This window comes from Chlorocebus sabaeus, chromosome 23 (genome assembly GCF_047675955.1).
Source record: "Chlorocebus sabaeus isolate Y175 chromosome 23, mChlSab1.0.hap1, whole genome shotgun sequence".
Taxonomy (NCBI): Eukaryota; Metazoa; Chordata; class Mammalia; order Primates; family Cercopithecidae; genus Chlorocebus; species Chlorocebus sabaeus.
In genome coordinates this window covers 47093145-47111862 of record NC_132926.1, presented here as the reverse complement: position 1 = coordinate 47111862, position 18718 = coordinate 47093145, and the positions used below count along the sequence as shown (strand labels likewise).

The window sequence follows — 18718 nt, the reverse complement described above, 5'->3', positions numbered from 1 at the left end:
CAGGCATGTACCACCACACCTGGCTTATTTTTAAAACTTTTTTATGGAGGCAGGGTCTTACTATGTTGCCATGGCTGGTCTAGAACTTCTGGGCTCAAGTGATCCTCCCGCCTTGGCCTCCCAAAATGTTGGGATTACAGGTGTGAACCACTGTGTCATAACAATTATTTAAAATTTTTAATTTGGCCGGGCGCGGTGGCTCAAGCCTGTAATCCCAGCACTTTGGGAGGCCGAGACGGGCGGATCACAAGGTCAGGAGATCGAGACCATCCTGGCTAACCCGGTGAAACCTCGTCTCTACTAAAAAATACAAAAAACTAGCCGGGCGAGGTGGCGGGCGCCTGTAGTCCCAGCTACTCGGAAGGCTGAGGCAGGAGAATGGCATGAACCCGGGAGGCGGAGCTTGCAGTGAGCTGAGATCTGGCCACTGCACTCCAGCCTGGGCGGCAGAGCCAGACTCCGTCTCAAAAAAAAAAAAAAAATTTTAATTTATTTTTAATAATTATACAAGATGGAGTCTCACTATGTTCAAGACCAGGCTAGTCTTGAACGCCTGGGCTCAAATGATCTTCTTGCCTTGACCTCCCAAAGTGCTGGGATTATAGGTGTGAGCCACTGCGCTTGGCCTATAACAATTCTTTTTTTTTTTTTTGAGACGGAGTCTCACTCTGTCGCCCGGGCTGGAGTGCAGTGGCCGGATCTCAGCTCACTGCAAGCTCTGTCTCCCGGGTTTACGCCATTCTCCTGCCTCAGCCTCCCGAGTAGCTGGGACTACAGGCGCCTGCCACCTCGCCCGGCTAGTTTTTTGTATTTTTTAGTAGAGATGGGGTTTCACCATGTTAGCCAGGATGGTCTCGATCTCCTGACCTCGTGATCCACCCATCTCGGCCTCCCAAAGTGCTGGGATTACAGGCTTGAGCCCCTTATAACCTGGCCTCTATAACAATTCTTATGAAGCTAAAGTTAATTTGGATTTTAGCTGCTGTTACTACTTAAATAATTGATTAGATCAAACAAGTCACAAAAATTGGATGAGCTCTCTTGGTGTGTTTTCTTTACTTTTCTCTTTCAACAGAGAGTTGAAGGAGAGGACAAGTGTCTTGTCCGTGGCTTCCAGGAATGTGTGGCAATACAAGATTTACTGTGAGAGCAGCGAACTCACCAGCTCATTATTTGACTTACTGAGTTAAGGAGGAACTGAGAGTCATTTTTCCCCCATCATTTGCATGTTGTGGCTCCTGAACTGAGGGTCTACAGCCACTGAAGCTAGAAGCTACTTGGGTATTATTCAGTAGTGAGCTCTACTTACTCCATGTATCACTGACAGATATAAAAAGCAATATCAAGTAATCTATTATTTAAAAATTATAATAGTGTTCTTTGAAGGAATTCAGGAATATACTACTAATGAGATTACGACGCAGATATATCCATCCATGAAGCATTTGTTAGTCCCTTGAAGCATCATGGTAGTGGAATTTAACACGGATCATTTTTGTAAACCCACCTCTCTTTAGGGGCCAGAGAAATCACTCTTTGTTACAGCAAGCAAACCTTCCCCTCTCCATGTCACCCTTGTCCCAAACCTGAGAAACATACGAGAACATGGCACAGAGGCTGAGCTCTCTGAAGCCAGTTCCTGGCTGGTTTGGCTGGCCAGGGAAAGGCAGGTATGGTCAGTTGCCCCGTGGACATGCGGTGTGCAGGGAGAGAATAGGGAAGAGAGCCACCCAGGCTCTCTGGCTGCCAGGGGATCCAGACTCTTAGCACTAGAACTTCTGTTTCTTAGAATTCTTTCAAGGGAAAAGATAAAGCTGTGTGTTTTTATAAGCTGTTTCCTATAGTGCAGATTTGGACTTCTATACATTTTATTACCAAATATTTTTAGTTAAGTGCTTCAATTTTCAACATTTTTAAAAATTTTCTTTTGAGAATCATCACCTGGATTTACAGGAATTTTTTAAGCATGAAAAAATTTAAACATATTCAAAAGTACATGAATAATACACTGAAGCCTTATATACAGATCACGCAGATATAAAAATTACCAAGATTTTGTCCCAATTGCTTCATTTTCCCCATTTCCTTCTTTGCTAAAGTATTTAAAAGCAAATTCCAGATAGCTTATCATTTCACCCCTGTATCCTTCAGTAAGTATCTATGGAAAATATGGCCATTTTCTTGTATAAACCACAGTACCTTTTTTTTTTTTTTTTTTTTTTTGAGAAGGAGTCTCACACTGTTGCCCAGGCTGGAGTGCAATGGCACAATCTTGGCTCATTGCAACCTCTGCCTCCCAGGTTCAAGCAATTCTCCTGCCTCAGCCCCCCAGGTAGCTGGGATTACAGGTGTGTGCCACCATGCCTGGCTAATTTTTTTTTGTATCTTTAGTAGAGATGGGGTTTCATCATGTTGGCCAGGCTGGTCTCAAACTCCTGACCTCGTGATCTGCCCGCTTTGGCCTCCCAAAGTGCTGGGATTACAGGCGTGAACCATAGTGCCCGGCCCACAGTACCATTTTTATACCTAACAAAGTGATTCCTTGGTACACTTAATACCTAGGCAAAATCAAATTGTCCTGAAGGTCATGAGTGTCTTTGGACAGTAATTTGGTTCTAATCCAGGATCTATGTGAAGCCCACCCGTTGCATCTGGTTGTTGTGTCTCTTTAGTCTCTCAATCTGGAGCAAGCTCCCCTCCCTTCCCCATTTCCCCATGTAATTTATTTATTGTAAAAATTGGGTCAGTTGTGCTGTAGAATATTCTGGCTTCTGGATTTGTTTGTTTCTTTCTGTGGTGTCATTTAACTTGTTTTACTATACTCTAAACGGAACCCTTTTCCTCTGTTTTGAGCGGAAGTCTCAGAGGCTAAACTTGGTGTCTGTGTTAACATATGTCACATGTAGCACAGTGGAGAAAGCAGGATATGGCTCATAATTACAGTGGTGAGAATGATGTTGCTAGTTATCACCTACATGAGGGTTTGACATAGGTCTATGTTACGGGTCGCTGCATCTGCTGGAACTCATAGACTTTACTATAGAGAATCAAAGATCCCATATCCGAAGTCTATGGAAATGCTCATGGTGGTAAATTCCGACAGAATGAAACACCAAACTTGCTTCAAGTAACTCACGTTTCAACTTAAAAGAGACATTGTCAAAGTTGGAGGCCCCCAGGTTCCCGTCTGTTCCAAATCTTTGCGTGATGACAGTGGTTTCTCTGATGTGGTAAGCTGTGGCTTCCCTCTATTTTCTTTCTAAATGATCACTGGAGTAGAGAGGAGTTAAACAGACACGACCTATTACCTCTTGCATGACCTCCACCGATAGCAAACTGGGCCAACATGGTTGACGATGTCCTTTTCTACAATGAAGTTAATGAAAGTTCTGAAAATAATGGTTACTTTCTGACATTGATAGGATTTAGGAAACCTTTGGATAAATAGCTTAAGCATGGCTGTTTATGTTTTTGCTATAGACAAAAGGCAGCAGCATGTACATTGTATTTGGACACAAGCCTGCCTCCATTAATAAATTAAACTATTGGACCACTAGGGTTAGTAGGGAGCGGTCTGTACACTTTCTGATACAGCACTCAGAAACATTCTAGTTGGATTCTGTAGCTTTCAGTTTTGTAGTTATCAGCAAAATATCTGGAGCTGTAATAGGGTTTGGCCATCATATATGAGCTTTGTGTTTCAGTGCCAGTTACTCAGGACTAGTAAATTAATGCCACTGTCCAGAGGACTTCAGAGTCACCAAGCTGCTGCGCCTGCCAATGGCTGACTCTCCCTGGCTATCTGTGGCTGAGATGGTGTTGCCCAGGTCACGCAGAGCATGAGCTGCTGCTCAAAGGGCACAGGAGATGACCCTTGGGCTTCTCATCCTAGGATGCCCATGCTGCCCACCAATCCATGAGAAGATATGTATGATTTCAGTAGGCCCTGGATTAGCTTGTCACCTGATTTCCTGTTTCTTTCCACTTAGCTGGAGTTTCATTTTCAGACTAAAGTCTTCATCATTGGCTTCAGAAATAGCATTCATCTGTGGCTGTGCTGATGTAGTACACCAAGAACAACTGGGCTCTTCTCTGTCACTTTCAGTGGACTACCTCCCCTCACCTCTCCAGCAGCATGAAATAATTCTTTACATTTTTAATCTCTTTTCTGTTTTTCCCTGAAGGTATGTTTTGGTGCTTAAAGAGGGAAGTCAGAAAAGTGTACTACTGAGTTTCCTGGAGATGAAATCCTGTTGTGCCTAGCTACGTTGAGTGAGCACAGGGATCCCTGATGCCATTATTTTGTATATTCATACGGCACACACTTACTGAGGGCCTTCTGTGTGCCCTAGGGGATTGGGCACAGTGACATATCAGGGCAGGTGGAAACAGATGGAGAGCTGATGTGGGCTCTCTTGGAGCAGCTGCCCCAGGAGGCCCCTGTGGATGGATGTTGGGCAGGAGCCCTGAGACAGTAGGGGCATATAACTAAAGGATATAGCAGGAGTTATAGGAGGAGCTGATCCCTGAGGGAAACAATGTAGAGGGAGAAGATGGGGCTAAAGTTTGAATTGTGGGGACATTAATCACCGTGATTCTTACAACTTTGCTGTTGATGATTTTAAACGGAGAAAATGAGTACATAAGATGTTATTTCCCAGTTCAGTATTGGGAAATATTGGTTGCCCACAAGAGTATTTTCCTACCACGAATGGTCATATATACTTGTTGTAGAATACCAGGGACAGCAGAGATGGTGGGACAGTTACTTCCTTTTCTTACAGCCCAAGGACTTTGTTGTCCAGGAAATTGACCAATTTAGCCACTGAACATTTAATTCAACACAGGGCTACCCAGATCCCACTGTCCCGATTTGCCCTGAAAGCCAAAGGAGTTAGGAGAAGGTGAGTGGGGAGAATATATTAATCCTGATAATTGAACAGAGCAAAAATCCCTATTACTTTTGTACTTAAAACATCTCTGCCTGATAGGCTCACTCTTTATATTCTGTTTAGGTGGTTTATATGTGCACATCCCATCCCATGCCTGCAGTTAGCCATCTCAGGGTTTATATTGCCTCCTTTTTTTTTTTAGAGATGGGATCTCATTTTGTCATGCAGATTGGAGTGCAGTGGTGTGATCACAGCTCACTGTAACCTCCAACTCCTGGACTCAAGTGATCCTGCCACCTCGGCTTCCCTGGTAGCTGAGACTACAGGTGCCAGCCACCACACCCACCTAATTTTTATTATTTTTATTTTTTGTAGAGACAATCTCACTATGTTGCCCAGGCTGGTCTTGAACTCCTGGGCTCAAGTGACCCTTTTGCCTCAGCCTCCCATGGCTAATTTTTATTTCCTTTTTTTTTTTGACACGGAGTTTTGCTTTTGTCACTCAGGCTGTAGTGCAATGGCACTATCTCAGCTCACTGCAGTCTCCACCTCCTGGGCTCAAGTGATTCTCCAGCCTCAGCCTCCTGAGTAGCTGGGATTACAGGCACCTGCCACCATGCCTGGCTAATTTTTGTAATTTTTTTAGTAGAGACGGGGTTTCACCATGTTGGCCAGGCTAGTCTTGAACTCCTGACCTCAAGTGATCTGCCTGCCTCGGCCTCCCAAAGTGCTGGGATTACAGGCGTGAACCACTGTGTCTCACTGCTAATATTTATTTCTTATTTTTTTTCAGAGATGGGGATCTCACTATGTTGCCCAGGCTGATCTCAAATTCCTAGCCTCAAGTGATCCTCCCACCTTAGCCTCCCAAGTTGCTGGGATTATAAGTGTGAGCCACTATTCCTACCTCAATATTACCTTCTTTGCTTCTCTTGTTTTCTTTTGTTCTAAGTCAAACCCATCACAATCTTTTCTTGTCCTTCCAGGTGTTTCCAGTGCTGTGCCCTGGATGTGCTCTCTTTCCCTTAGAGCCCAGAGAACTTGCTTTTCCCCCTTATATGACCCTTAACATTTTCTAACACATTATTAAGGGCCTGTGTCTATCAGCTGGGGGCACTTCTTGAAGTGAGGGCCTTTGTGTGGTCTGTTTCTAGTGAATTCCAGCTTTAACCCAGAGCCTCGTGATTGCTGGGTGCCCATAGCCTTCTTGCTGAATGGAGGCACAGTCTCCCTGGGAAGAGAGAATCCATGATAGACCCACTTGGGACCTCCCCACTTCAGGTGCCTGCAGACTGGTGATGCAACGGAATGCCCAAGAGTGACCTCATAAAGCAAGGATTCCCTTCGTGGTCCCTTCTCTGCTGCCTCTCAGAATCCAGACGCTAAGGAAAATCCCTAAGCAGAGATTTTCTGTTGGATGCTAAAAGCAAGGAATAAAAGTTGAAAAATTTGGAAAATGTCTCAACACCGTCACCAGAGCCAGTCAAGAGTCATTTCTAGTTCACCAGTTGATACTACATCGGTGGGATTTTGTCCAACATTCAAGAAATTTAAGTAAATATTATCTGTTTCTGTTGCCTGTTAAGAAATGTGCAAGTGAAAGTGTGAGGGCAGGGTGTCAGCGTTCTCTCAGCCTCTTCCCTCAGACACTTAAAAATAAGTTACGTGTCCTTGACAATCTGGAGTCTGTGACTGGTGAGGTTCGCATACTGTTATGTGCCCTGTAGACTTGAATGACCAGTTTGACTCATTTTGTCCTTTTCTATTATGACTGTTAGATAATCTGAGGGCTTTTCTCTTTTTTTGTAATAGACCCCATCTGAAATCAGATAATGAAAATTACATATCTTGATATATTAGAAAAGTATATACATTCTGGCTGGGTGCGGTGGCTCACACTTGTAATCCCCGCACTTTGGGAGGCTGGGGTGGATCACTTGAGGTCAGGAGTTTGAGACCAGCCTGGCCAACATGGCGAAACCCCATCTCCACTAAAAATATACAAATTAGCTGGGAATGATGGGGTCCACCTGTGGTCCTAGCTACTCGGGATGCTGAGGCAGGAGAATCGCTTGGGGGGACGGAGGTTGCAGTGAGCCGAGATTGCACCACTGCACTCCAGCCTGGGTGACAGAGCGAGACTCTGTCTCAAAAAAAAAAAAAAAAAAAAAAAAGAAAAGAAAAGAATATATATTCTATATTTTTTAACTATTATGAGAATGCATTCATTTTATTTGTAACATATAATAGGAAACAGTAATATGTACTCTTTGAGAAAAATTACAAAGCACAGATAAATGGAAATAAATAGGAAAAAGAATCACCTATAACCTCACCTTCCATAGACAGACACTGTTAAAATTTTGGCATATTTCCTGCTGATTTTTTTCTACCTGCTGATTTTTGCACAGGTGAGATAATTTTGAACAGAGAATTTTGTATCTTTGATTTTTGTGTTTTGCTGCACACAAAAACAAAACAAGATATAAAAATGGATCATAAATATTTTTCTAAATCCTGAAAAATGCATAGACATATTTTAGTGCCTGTATTTCACAGGATGGACATACCATAATTTACTTACCCAGTCCTTTTTGTTAGATGTTTAAATTGTTTTCAAGCTTCTCAGTACTGGAAATAATACTGAGATAGATATTTTTAGTTGAAGTTATTTCATTTCAGGTTATATTCTCTTGGGTCAGAGAATGAATGGTTCTAAGGCTTTTCAAAAGAGCTGGTTAGTTTTTATGCCTCTGGCAGTTTTTGAGAGTGCTTAATCATGCTACACTGTTGCCAGCATTAGATCTTACCATGTTTAAGTCTTTGCTAATTTTATAAACAAAAATAATGGTTTTACTTTGCATCTCCCTGATTAGTATTGCTATAAAACATATTTGGAGAAGTTTATTGGTCTTTGGTATTTATTTCACAAATAGATTGTGTGCCTATTTTCTCTTGGGGTGTTCAGTTTTTTTATTGATGTGAGCATGTGTATGAATGATTATTTGATGATTATCAGTTTTGCTTAGTAGACTGGCAATATTTAGTCTTGCTCACACTGTGTTCCCAGTGCCTACTATATTGCTTGGTATGTAGTTGCCACTCAATAAAGATTTGTTGAGTAAATGAAGATGACACTTTGTTTTGCTGGAGAAGGAGTGGTGACCATTCTTTTTCAGAGGTCCAGGGAGAGGGAACTAAGTAACTGAGTGGGGACAGAGTATCCATGACCATCATATGTTTGTCAGTGGTCATTTATTCAACATTTCATTGCTATTTAAAAGTGTATGTAAATTTATATTCACACAAGGGAGAAAGCAGAGCCTTGTCCCTACAAAAAGATATGCATTATGTAGGGATCTAGCTCTGTTGTGCTGTAACCGTACTTCATATTCAACTTTTTGACAGGAGGAAAGATGATGAGTGTCGGGCATTTGTGAAGAAAGTCATAATGAGCCGTTTCTTTAAGATAATTATGATTAGCACTGTCACATCGAATGGCTTTTTTATGGCCTTGTGGACCAGTTATGAAATAAGATACCGCTTGTTCAGACTTCTTGAGGTAAGCAGACAAACTGGGTCCATTTTCTTATTTTTTAAAACATGCTTTATTTCTGGAAACATAAGATTTTTTATTTTTTATTTATTTTATTTTATTTTATTTTTTCCGAGACAGAGTCTTGCTCTGTCAGGCTGGAGTCCAGTGGTGTGATCTCGACTCACTGCAACCTCCACCTCCACCTCCCAGGTTCAAGCGATTCCTCTGCCTTAGCCTCCCAAATAGCTGGGACTACAGGCGCATGCCACCACGCCCAGCTAATTTTTGTACTTTCAGTAGAGACGGGGTTTCATCATGTTGGCCAGGATGGTCTTGATCTCTCGACCTCAAGATCCACCCGCCTCAGCCTCCCAAAGTGCTGGGATTACAGGCGTGAACCACTGTGCCCGGCCTATTATAAGATTTTTAAGGTATTTTGCTTCAAGAAGTTTCCCATAGAATTCTAAAAATACTCTCAAATCTGGGAAGAGGGTGGCAAGAGCAGCAGTGGTGACATGGTGGGGTTTTTTTTTTTTTTTTTGAGACAGAGTCTCGCCCTGTTGCCCAAGCTGGAGTGCAATAGTGCTATCTTGGCTCACTGCAACCTCTGCCTCCCAGGTTCAAGCGATTCTCCTGCCTCAGCTGACTGAGTAGCTGGGATCACGGGCACATACCACCAAGCTTGGGTAATTTTTGTGTTTTTAGTAGAGACAGGGTCTTGCCATGTTGGCCAGGATGGTCTTGAACTCCTGACCTCAAGTGATCTGCCCACCTCGGGCTCCCAAAGTACTGGGATTACAGGCATGAGCCACCGCGCCTGGCCAGCAACATGGTTTGTAAGTCTCCTTGAATCTCCTCTCAGAAACAGAGCAAGCCTGGGCAACAAAGTGGAACTCCCATCTCTCTTTTATTTTGAGACGGAGTCTTGCTCTGTCGTCCAGGCTGGAGTGCAGTGGCGCAGTCTCGACTCTCTGCAAGCTCTGCCTCCCAGGTTCACGCCATTCTCCTGCCTCAGCCTCCCGAGTGGCTGGGATTACAGGTGCCTGCCACAATGCCCGGCTAATTTTTTGTATTTTTAGTAGAGACGGGGTTTAACTGTGTTAGCCAGGATGGTCTCGATCTGACCTCATGATCCTCCCGCCTCGGCCTCCCAAAGTGCTGGGTTTACAGGTGTTAGCTACCGCGCCTGGCCCCTCCCATCTCTATTAAAAAAAAATAAAAGTTGGGCATGGTGGTGCATACCTTGAGTCCCAGCTACTCTAGAGGCTGAGGTGGGAGAATTGCTTGAGCCTGGGAGTTTGAGGCTGCAGTGAACTGTGATTGCACCACTGCACTCTGGCCTCGGCAACAGAGTGAGACCTTGTCCCAAACAACCGACTAAAAAACCCCAGAGCAACTAGGTAGCAAAGCCACAAACCCATAGGCAGCATTTACAACAAAACTAGGTAGTTTCCTTACTACAAGCCACAAGAACTGAATAGTATTAGCCTCTGTGGGGGAAGAAACAGAGGGAAGCCATTATTTATTCATCAGAAAGTGTGATGGGCTGATGTGAGAACAGCATTTGATATCAGGAACGGTATTGCCTAATCCAATACTGGACTAGATCAAGAGGTTCTGGTAATTTTTGAAGGGGCTAGAGCAGCAAATGGTATGAATTTTCAAAGCAGACCAGGTAGAGGTCTTTTTAAAGACAGGATCCCACAGTTAGGATAAATATTGGAAATGGAATAAAAATTGAGCATGTTGGAGACATAGAGATGAAAGAAGAGAAGGTTCAGATAAAATTGGAGGAGGATCCAGGATACCTCAAAAATCAAGCTACTGCATTTTTAAACAACACAAAAGCAGAAGAATGAGCTCAGTGAGGTTAGAACCACATAATCTTCTAAAAGATCAAGAAAACAGATTTTATGTAAAACAGCACAATAGAAAAGGATTGATGCTGCTATAGTTGTGTTTTTAGAAAAAAAAAAAGGGTTGAGATAAAGTCTCATACAAAATTACTGTAAGAAAAAAGAGAATAAAGTAGAGAATAATCCCCTCATACAGGCGGAGCATCCTGAATTTGAAAATCTTGAACCTGAAGTGCTCCAAAATACGAAACATTCTGAGCACTGACATGACACTCAAAGGAAATGCTTACTGGAGCATTTTGGATTTCGGATTTTCAGATATGAGTTGCTCAACTGGTAAAGATAATGCAAATATTCCAAAATCCAAAAAATTTGAAATCCAAAACACTTCTGCTCCCAAGCATTTCAGATAAGAGATACTTAACCTGTAGATAATTAAAGCCCACCACAAAGACATGCCTACAAAACAGGGAAAGACTGTAGCATATAATTTTAAAACAAGCCAAATGTTTAAGAAAGTGATACAAGATAGGAAAGAACAGAAGTGAAAAGACAAAACTCAGGAAAGAATTAGAAATAAAAGAAAAATTTCAAGAATAAAGACTAAAATAGACTAAGAGCAATTAATTGCAACAGATAATAACTTAAGAGAAATATAGGATTAAATGTATGAAATTTTTTAAATCAATAAGAAATGAAGAGATGAAAGGTTTCAAGAGAAAATGATGAACATTGAAGATGGGGAAAAAAAAATCCAGCATAAGGACAATAGGAGCCCCTGAATTTGAAGCAAAACAGAAACAAAGCAAAGGAACAGAACAAATGCTGACATCTATAATCCAAGAAAAGTTACCTGAAACAAAAGATTTGGAACTATGTGTTGAAAGAGCACACATTGCATACCTGAGAATATAGACTTTGAACAATAAACACCAAAACATATTCTAGTAAAATTATTGGATTTTAAAGGAAAGAGGGGGTGAAGGAAAGTAAATATCAAGGCAATGTGGCTTATAAGAAGACAATTACTTATCTTCAGACTTTGCTATGGTAATATGCCAAAAGAAAATAGAGTTACATATTTAAGATACTTCAGCAAAGAAAATGTAAACCAAGAATTTTAGATCAGAAAAATTGACTTTCGAGTATAAAGGACACAGACAAATTAATCAATATTCAAAAACTTGGGGAATATTGTTTCTTTGAGCCTTTCCTTAGTAATTTACTAAAGAATAAGTTTCAGCCAACCAAAATGACTAGAGAAGCATCAGTGTTAGGACTGAAGATGAGCATTAAATATGTAGTTATTTGTAGAACTAATATTAATTGTGGTTTAGCAGAGAGAATATAGTATATAATGAGTGTATCCTCTGACAGTGAAGTTAGAGTATGACTAAAAAATGGGAGACAATGGGGAAAGCCAATATAAAAAGTTTCAAAATCATTTTCAGTAATCAACTTAGTGGCAACACTGTTAGTAGTGTTATCCTGAGACTTGTATGTTTGTAATACAGGATAAGGCAATTGAGTAATTATGGGACAGTTTATTTCTGTCACCTCCTGTGTTCTTGAGAACCAGGATACTCATGGAAGAGAGAACCCAGGACTTCTTTGAGAAATAACCAATTCCAGGTCTAGGGAAGGAGGTACATGAGATGAGCCAGGATTATCTTGTCATAGACATAGCAAAGAAGCTATCAAAGACTACTGGGGTCATGTCGAAAGTCTCAGGAGACTGTGTGAAGAGTCCTACTGGTCAAAGATGGGACAGTTTGAGCTCCAATAAGAATAATAATTGCCATGTATTGAAAGTCATCAAATAATCTGTGAGGTTATGATGATACCCCAAAACAAACTGTCTACTTTTGGAGGATGAGAAGGAGCTAATCCTTTATCTTGATAATTAGTAAATTAAGGGAAAGAGTCAAGCATTACTGACCTCATGTGAACTGCAATACTGAGCAACCATATAGTAGGTGAGAGGAAACATCTTTTTATAGATGTGTCCCCCTTAATAAATGAAAAAGAAATGATAGAATATCACAGTTTTTCAACGCCCAAGGAAGTAATTGATCTAGGCACTGAGCATCAGTGGCTGCTACCATCATAAAAAGATAGACAACCAGAAATTATGTGCCATCTATAAAAGAACAGCACCTCTAATCTTGCCAAAGAGTTCAGGAAATATGGAGGCCAGAGGGATATGCTGAACTCTACCATGGGCGTGCACTCAGCAAAATCCAGACTGGGAAATTTTACAGGTCAAACTCCCCAGGTTCTTTAACAGATAAATTGTAAGAAAAGAAAAAGGAATGGGGGAATTAAAAGATACACCAAAATTTTAAAAATTTATAAAATGGCAAGACTACTTATTAGTTCTAGGGATGCATACACGAATTTCTATCTATAAAGAAATACAAGGAATTAATTACTGTAAAATTTGGATAGTGGTTAATTTTGGGGGGAGGGAGGGAGTTGTAATTGGGATGTGGGGCACATGAGGGGCTTCTGGGATGGCAGAGTTCTATTTCTTGACCTAGGTGGTAGTTACAGGGATATTGGCCTTGAAATAATTTATTAGGCTATATATTTGTTCATGTGGTTCTATATGTGTGTTTGTTTTGCAATAAAAAGGTTAAATACTCTTCTTAACTTCCTTTAGGATAAATAACAAATTTCCTTCTTGGGGATGAAAAGGTTAGCATAAACTTAGTTTGGTATCAGAGGCAGTTGAAGTGGTGGGATACCACAATTAATGCTTAAAATGTGTCAGATCCACTTGGCACCACTTCTGTTAACATGTTGGTATGGCAGTGAATTCCACACTACAAATCCAGAGATTGGCCATGGTCTGTGGAACATCATGTTAGGTATGATGGCAGGGGTCAGGGAAAGAGACAAATTGAGGAGCCTAAATCCTCTGATTGCCCTCCTGAGGCCATAAGGGTCACTAAGCATGTATCCTGGTTTAGGGACCTGGTTTGCAAGCCTAGGAGATGTTCTGTGATGTGCAGACTTTGGGGTCATACAGATTTGGGTTCAAGCCCCAACTTCCTACCTTATTACTAACTGAGAATTTGGACAAGTTACTTAAGCTCTCTGTGGTTTGTCTGTAACATTTATAAAATGATATAATTAATATACAACTTACAGGGTGGTGGTGCAGCCATTGAAAATAACATGTATGAAAGCCCCTGGTTAACTGTGAAACTGAGAAATTATTAACACTTCTGGGAACTCCACTGAAGGTGCAGGGAAAGATGTGAGAGAGCCCTGATCTCTCACCTCTGGCTAACCTTGAGGCTCTGTGCAAACAGGAAATGAAGGCTGAGGCAGAGTGGTAAGTTGCTAGGGCATTGAACATGTACCTTCACAGAGCCCCCTTGGCAAGAGGCTTACTGATTTCAGCCATTTAAGAAAATTTCTGTCCAATTATTAGTAGGCCATTAAATTGAACAGAAACCTTGGTGGCCACACATGACAAAGAATATAGACTTTACAGAATCAGTTCAGGAAAGTCAATTTAAGAAAGAAAAGAAAAAAGAACAGCAACAACAAACCCTGGGGAGAGGGGAGGGTATGATTTTGGAGTTGCAACATTATATTATGTAAAATGTTCAATTTTCAACAACAAAATCATGAGACATGCAAAGAAACAAGAGTGTATGGCTCATACACAAGAAGAAGAAAAGCAATTAATAGAAAATATTGGCTGGACGCAGTGGCTCATGCCTGTAATCCCAGCACTTTGGGAGGCTGAGGCAGGTGGATCACCTGAGTTCAGGAGTTTGAGACCAGCCTAGCCAACATGGTGAAACCCCATCTCTACTAAAAATACAAAAATTAGTTGGGTGTGGTGGTGGGCACCTATAATCCCAGCTACTTGGGAGGCTGAGGCACGAGAATCTCTTGAACCCGGGAGGCAGAGGTTGCAGTGAGCCAAGATTGCACCACTGCACTCCAGCCTGGGTGACAGAGTGAGACTCTGTCTCAAAAAAAAAAAAAAAAGAAAAAAGAAAAAAAAATCCTTGAAGAAGCTCATTTGTTGGAATTATTAGTCAAAAAGTTTAAAGCAACTGGGCAACTGTGGCTTACGTCTATAATTCCAGCATTTTGGGAGGCTAAAGTGGGAGGATTGCTTGAGCCCAGGAGTTCAAGACCAACCTGCCCACATAGGGAGACCCCCATCTCTACAAAAAATTTAAAAATTAGCTTGTCTGGTGGTGCATGCTTGTGATCTCACCTACTTGGGAGGCTGAGGTGGGAGGATTGCTTGATCCTAGGAGGTTGAGGCTTCAGTGAGCCATGATCACGCCACTGTACTCCAGCTTAGGTGACAGAGCAAGACCATCTCAAAACAACAACAACAAACAGCCCCCCAAACCCAGGTATTATAAATATGTTCAAGGAACTAAAGAAAATCATATCTAAAGAATTAAAGGAAAATATGAGAACAGTGTCTTGCCAAACAGAGAATATGAATAAACAGATATAAATGATTAAAAATAGTTAAATAGAAATTATGTAGTTGAAAAGTACAATAATAGAAATGAAAAATTCACTAGAGGAACTTATCAGCAGATCTGAGCTGTTTGAAGAAAGAATCAACAGGAAAGTAGGTCAACTGAGATTCTCCAATCTGAGGAACAGAAAAAAAGAATGAATAAAAATGTGAACAGAGACTTGTAGGACATCATCAAACATAAAAACATGCATGTAATACATGTCCCAGAAGGAGTAGGAGAGAAAGGGCAGAAAGAATATGTGAAGAAATAATGGGCAGAAACTTCCCAAATTTGATGAAAGACATTAACCTGCACATCCAAGAAATAAATGAACTCCAAGTAGGATAAACTCAGAGATCCACACCTGGACACATTATATTCAAACTGTTGAAAGACAAAGACAAGAGAATTTGAGGCCACCAATGTGTCACAGAAAAGAAATCCTCTGTAAGATTAACAGCTGATTTCTTACCGGAAACCATGGCAGCCAGAGGCAATGGGATGTCATAGTTAAAGTGCTGCAAAAAAAGGAGTATCAATCAAAAGTTCTACATCTAGAAAAACTATCCTTCAAAAATGAAAGAGGGGTGTGATGTCAGTGAAAATGGCAGAGTAGGTAACTCCAAGGTTTGTCTATCCAGAGAAACATCTTAAAAAAGGAGCAAAAACTGCCAGAGCTCTGGAAAATAGCCAAAAGTCTATAGCAACCCAGTGAACACTGAATCAAGAAAGAAGCAAATTCAGAAATATAGGAAAGCTTATAAAAAAGACAAAAAAAAAAAAGAAAGCACAGGCAACATAGACCCAGTCTCTCTGGGGAAACAACAACAACAACAACAAACAAAAAAATAGGCATGGTGCCATGTGCCTATAGTCCCAGCTACTCAGGAGGCTGAGGCAGGAGGATTGCTTGAGCTCAGGAGGTCAAGGCTGTAGTGAGCCATGATTGCACTGCTGTGCTCCCACCTGGGTGACAGAGTGAGACATTGTCTCTTAAAAAAAAAAAAAAAAAAAGACAAATAAATGCTGGTGAGGATGTGGAGAAAGGGGAGCTCATATACATTGTTGGCAGGAATGTAAATTAGTATAGCTCTTATGGACAACATTAGGGAGGTTCCTCAGTAAATTAGAACTACCATATGATTCAACAGTCCCACTACTGAGGAGTATATAGCCAAAGAAAATGAAATCTGTATATTGAAGAGATATCTGCAATCCCATGTTTATTGTAACACTGTTCATAACAGCCAAGATATGGAATCAACCTAAGTGTTCATCAATGGATGAATGGATTTTAAAATGTGCTATATATACATAATAGAATACTATTCATACATAACAAAGAACAAAATCCTGTTATTTACAGCAACATGGATGAACTTAGAAGACATTATGTTAAGTGAAATAAGCCAAGCACAGAAGAACAAACACTATATGATCTCACTCATGTGGAATCTAAAAAAGTTGACTCATAGAGGTGGTATATTAGTTAGTTTTTGCATTGCTATAAAGAAATACCTGAGGCTGGGTAATTTATAAATAAAAGAGGTTTTATTTTGGCTCATGGTTCTGCAGGCTGTACAGGAAGCATAGTACCAGCATCTGCTTCTGGATGCTGGCACCAGATGCTTGGGAGGATTGCTTGAACCTGTGTGATGATCTGTGATCATACCTCTGCACTCCAGCCTGGGTGACAGAGTAACACCCCATACCAAAACAACAAAAATAAAACCCCAGCACCACTACCACCCCCCACCCCCACCGCCAAAAACCCAAGGTCGGTTCTGTTGCCTCTGGAACCAAGGAACAGGGTTTCACATTGGGAATGTAAGCTGGTGCACGGGGTGAGCTCCCAGGGCCTTGGGGAGCTCAACCCCAGTGGCTTTGCAGGGTGCACTCCCTGTGTCTGCTCTCATGGGTTGGAGTTGAGTACCTGCAACTTTTCCAGGTTTAGGATGCAAGCTGCCCATGGCTCTATCATTCTTGGGTCTGGAGAGCAGTGGGTCCTTTCCCACAGCTCCACTAGGCAGTGTCCTAGTGAAGACTCTGTGTGGGGGCTCTAGCCCCACATTTCCTCTTTGCACTGCTTTAGTAAAGGTTCTCTGTGAGGACTCTGGCCCTGTAGCAGGCTTCTGCCTGGACACCTGGGCTTTCTTATACATCCTCTGAAATCTAGGGGAAAGCTGCTAAACCTCCTTCACTCTTGCATTCCCTAAGCCCACAGACTTAACACCATGTGGAAGCCACCAAGGCTTGCAGCAGCTTGTGCTTTCCAAAGTCATGGCCCCAGCAATATGGGTTCCAGAGCAGACCTTACTTGAGCTAAGGTGAGCTGGAGAAGCCAGAATGTGAGGAGCAGTGTCCCAAGGCTGCTCAGGGCAGCAGGACCCTGGACCTGGCCCCAGAAATCATTCAGTCCTCTTAGGCCCCTGGGCCTGTTATGAGAGGGGCTGCCTGGGTCTCTGAAATGCCTTCAGGGTCTTTTCCCCATTGTCTTGGATATTAGCACTTGGCTCTGCTTTTGTCATGCTAATCTCTCTAGCAAATGGTTGCTTCATAGCCTGCTTGAATTTCCATCCTGATAGGGCTTTCTCTGTCTCTGCAAAATGGCCAGTCTGCAAATTGTCCAGACTTTTATACTGTGCTTCCCTTTTAAATATAAGTTCCAACTCTAACCTCTTCTTTGCTCCCATATCTGATCAAAGGTTGTTAGAAGCAGCCAGGACATATCTTGAACATTTTGCTGCTTAGAAATTTCTTCTGCTAAATTCCCTAAGTCATCACTCTTATGTTCAGCCTTCCACAAAGCCCTAGGATATGGAAACAATGCAAACGAGTTCTTTGCTAAGGGATAACAAGGGTGACCTTTATTGTAGTTCTCGATAGATTCCACATTTCCATCTGAGACCCCATCAGCCTGGGCTTCACTGTCCATATTTTTGTCAGCATTTTTGTCACAACCATTTAACCAGTCTCTAAGAAGTTCCAAACTTTTCCTCATATTCCTGACTTCTGAGACTTCCAAGCTCTTCCATGCTCCCTGTTACCTAGTTCCAAAGCTGCTTCCACATTTTCAGGTATCTTTATATCAGTACCACACTTCTGGTACCATTTTTCCCATATTAGTCAGTTTTTATGTTGCTGAGGTAAAGAACTACGAGGTAAAGAAATACCTGAGGCTGAGTAATTTATAAAGAAAAGAGGTTATATTTTGGCTCATGGTTCTGCAGACTATACAGGAAGTATGGTGCTGGCATCTGGTTCTGGTGAGGGTCCCAGGAAGCTTATATGGTAGAAGGCAAAGGGGAGCCAGCATGTCACATGGTGAGAGAGAGAGCAAGAGAAAGAGGGGGGAATCGCCACACACTATTAAACAACCAGATCTCATGTGAACTCAGAGTGAGAACTCACTTATCACCAATGGAATGGTGCTAAACTATTCATGAGGGATCTGCTCCCATGATCCAATCAACTCCTGCTAGGCCCCATCTCCAAAATTGGGAACCACATTTCAACATGAGATTGCGGGGAGACGAACATCCAAACCATATTATGTGAATAGTGGTTGCCAAAGGCTGGGAAGAGTAGGGAGGAAGCAGAGGAGGAGAGGTTGGTTAATGAGGTACAAAATTATAGATAGGAGGAATTAATTTTGGTGTTCTGCACAATAGAGTGATGATATTTAGCAATATGCATTGTATACTTCAAAATAGCTAGAAGAGAGGACTTTGAATGTTCTTATCACAAAGAAATGATGTGTTTGAGGTGATGAATATGCTAATTACCCTGATTTGACATTACACATTGTATATATGTATTGAAACATCATAGTGTACCCCATAAATACAATTATTATATGTCAGTTAAAAACAAAATAGAAGTTAAAAAACAAAACACAATCTATTAAAAAAACTGATTGCAAACATT

The 18718-nt window shown here is 41.5% G+C and overlaps 1 protein-coding gene across 1 annotated transcript in view; it reads left to right on the top strand.

The window, feature by feature from the left end:
• Positions 1-567: 567 nt before the first annotated feature.
• The window catches only part of CATSPER3 (cation channel sperm associated 3), a 51511-nt gene continuing 33360 nt past the window's right edge, over positions 568-18718 (top strand). The window contains exons 1-2 of the mRNA XM_008014481.3: positions 568-6446; positions 8301-8454. Of these exons, the coding sequence (XP_008012672.1) occupies positions 6349-6446; positions 8301-8454 (252 nt within the window). The 5' untranslated portion in view covers positions 568-6348. The remainder of the gene's footprint in view (positions 6447-8300; positions 8455-18718) is intronic.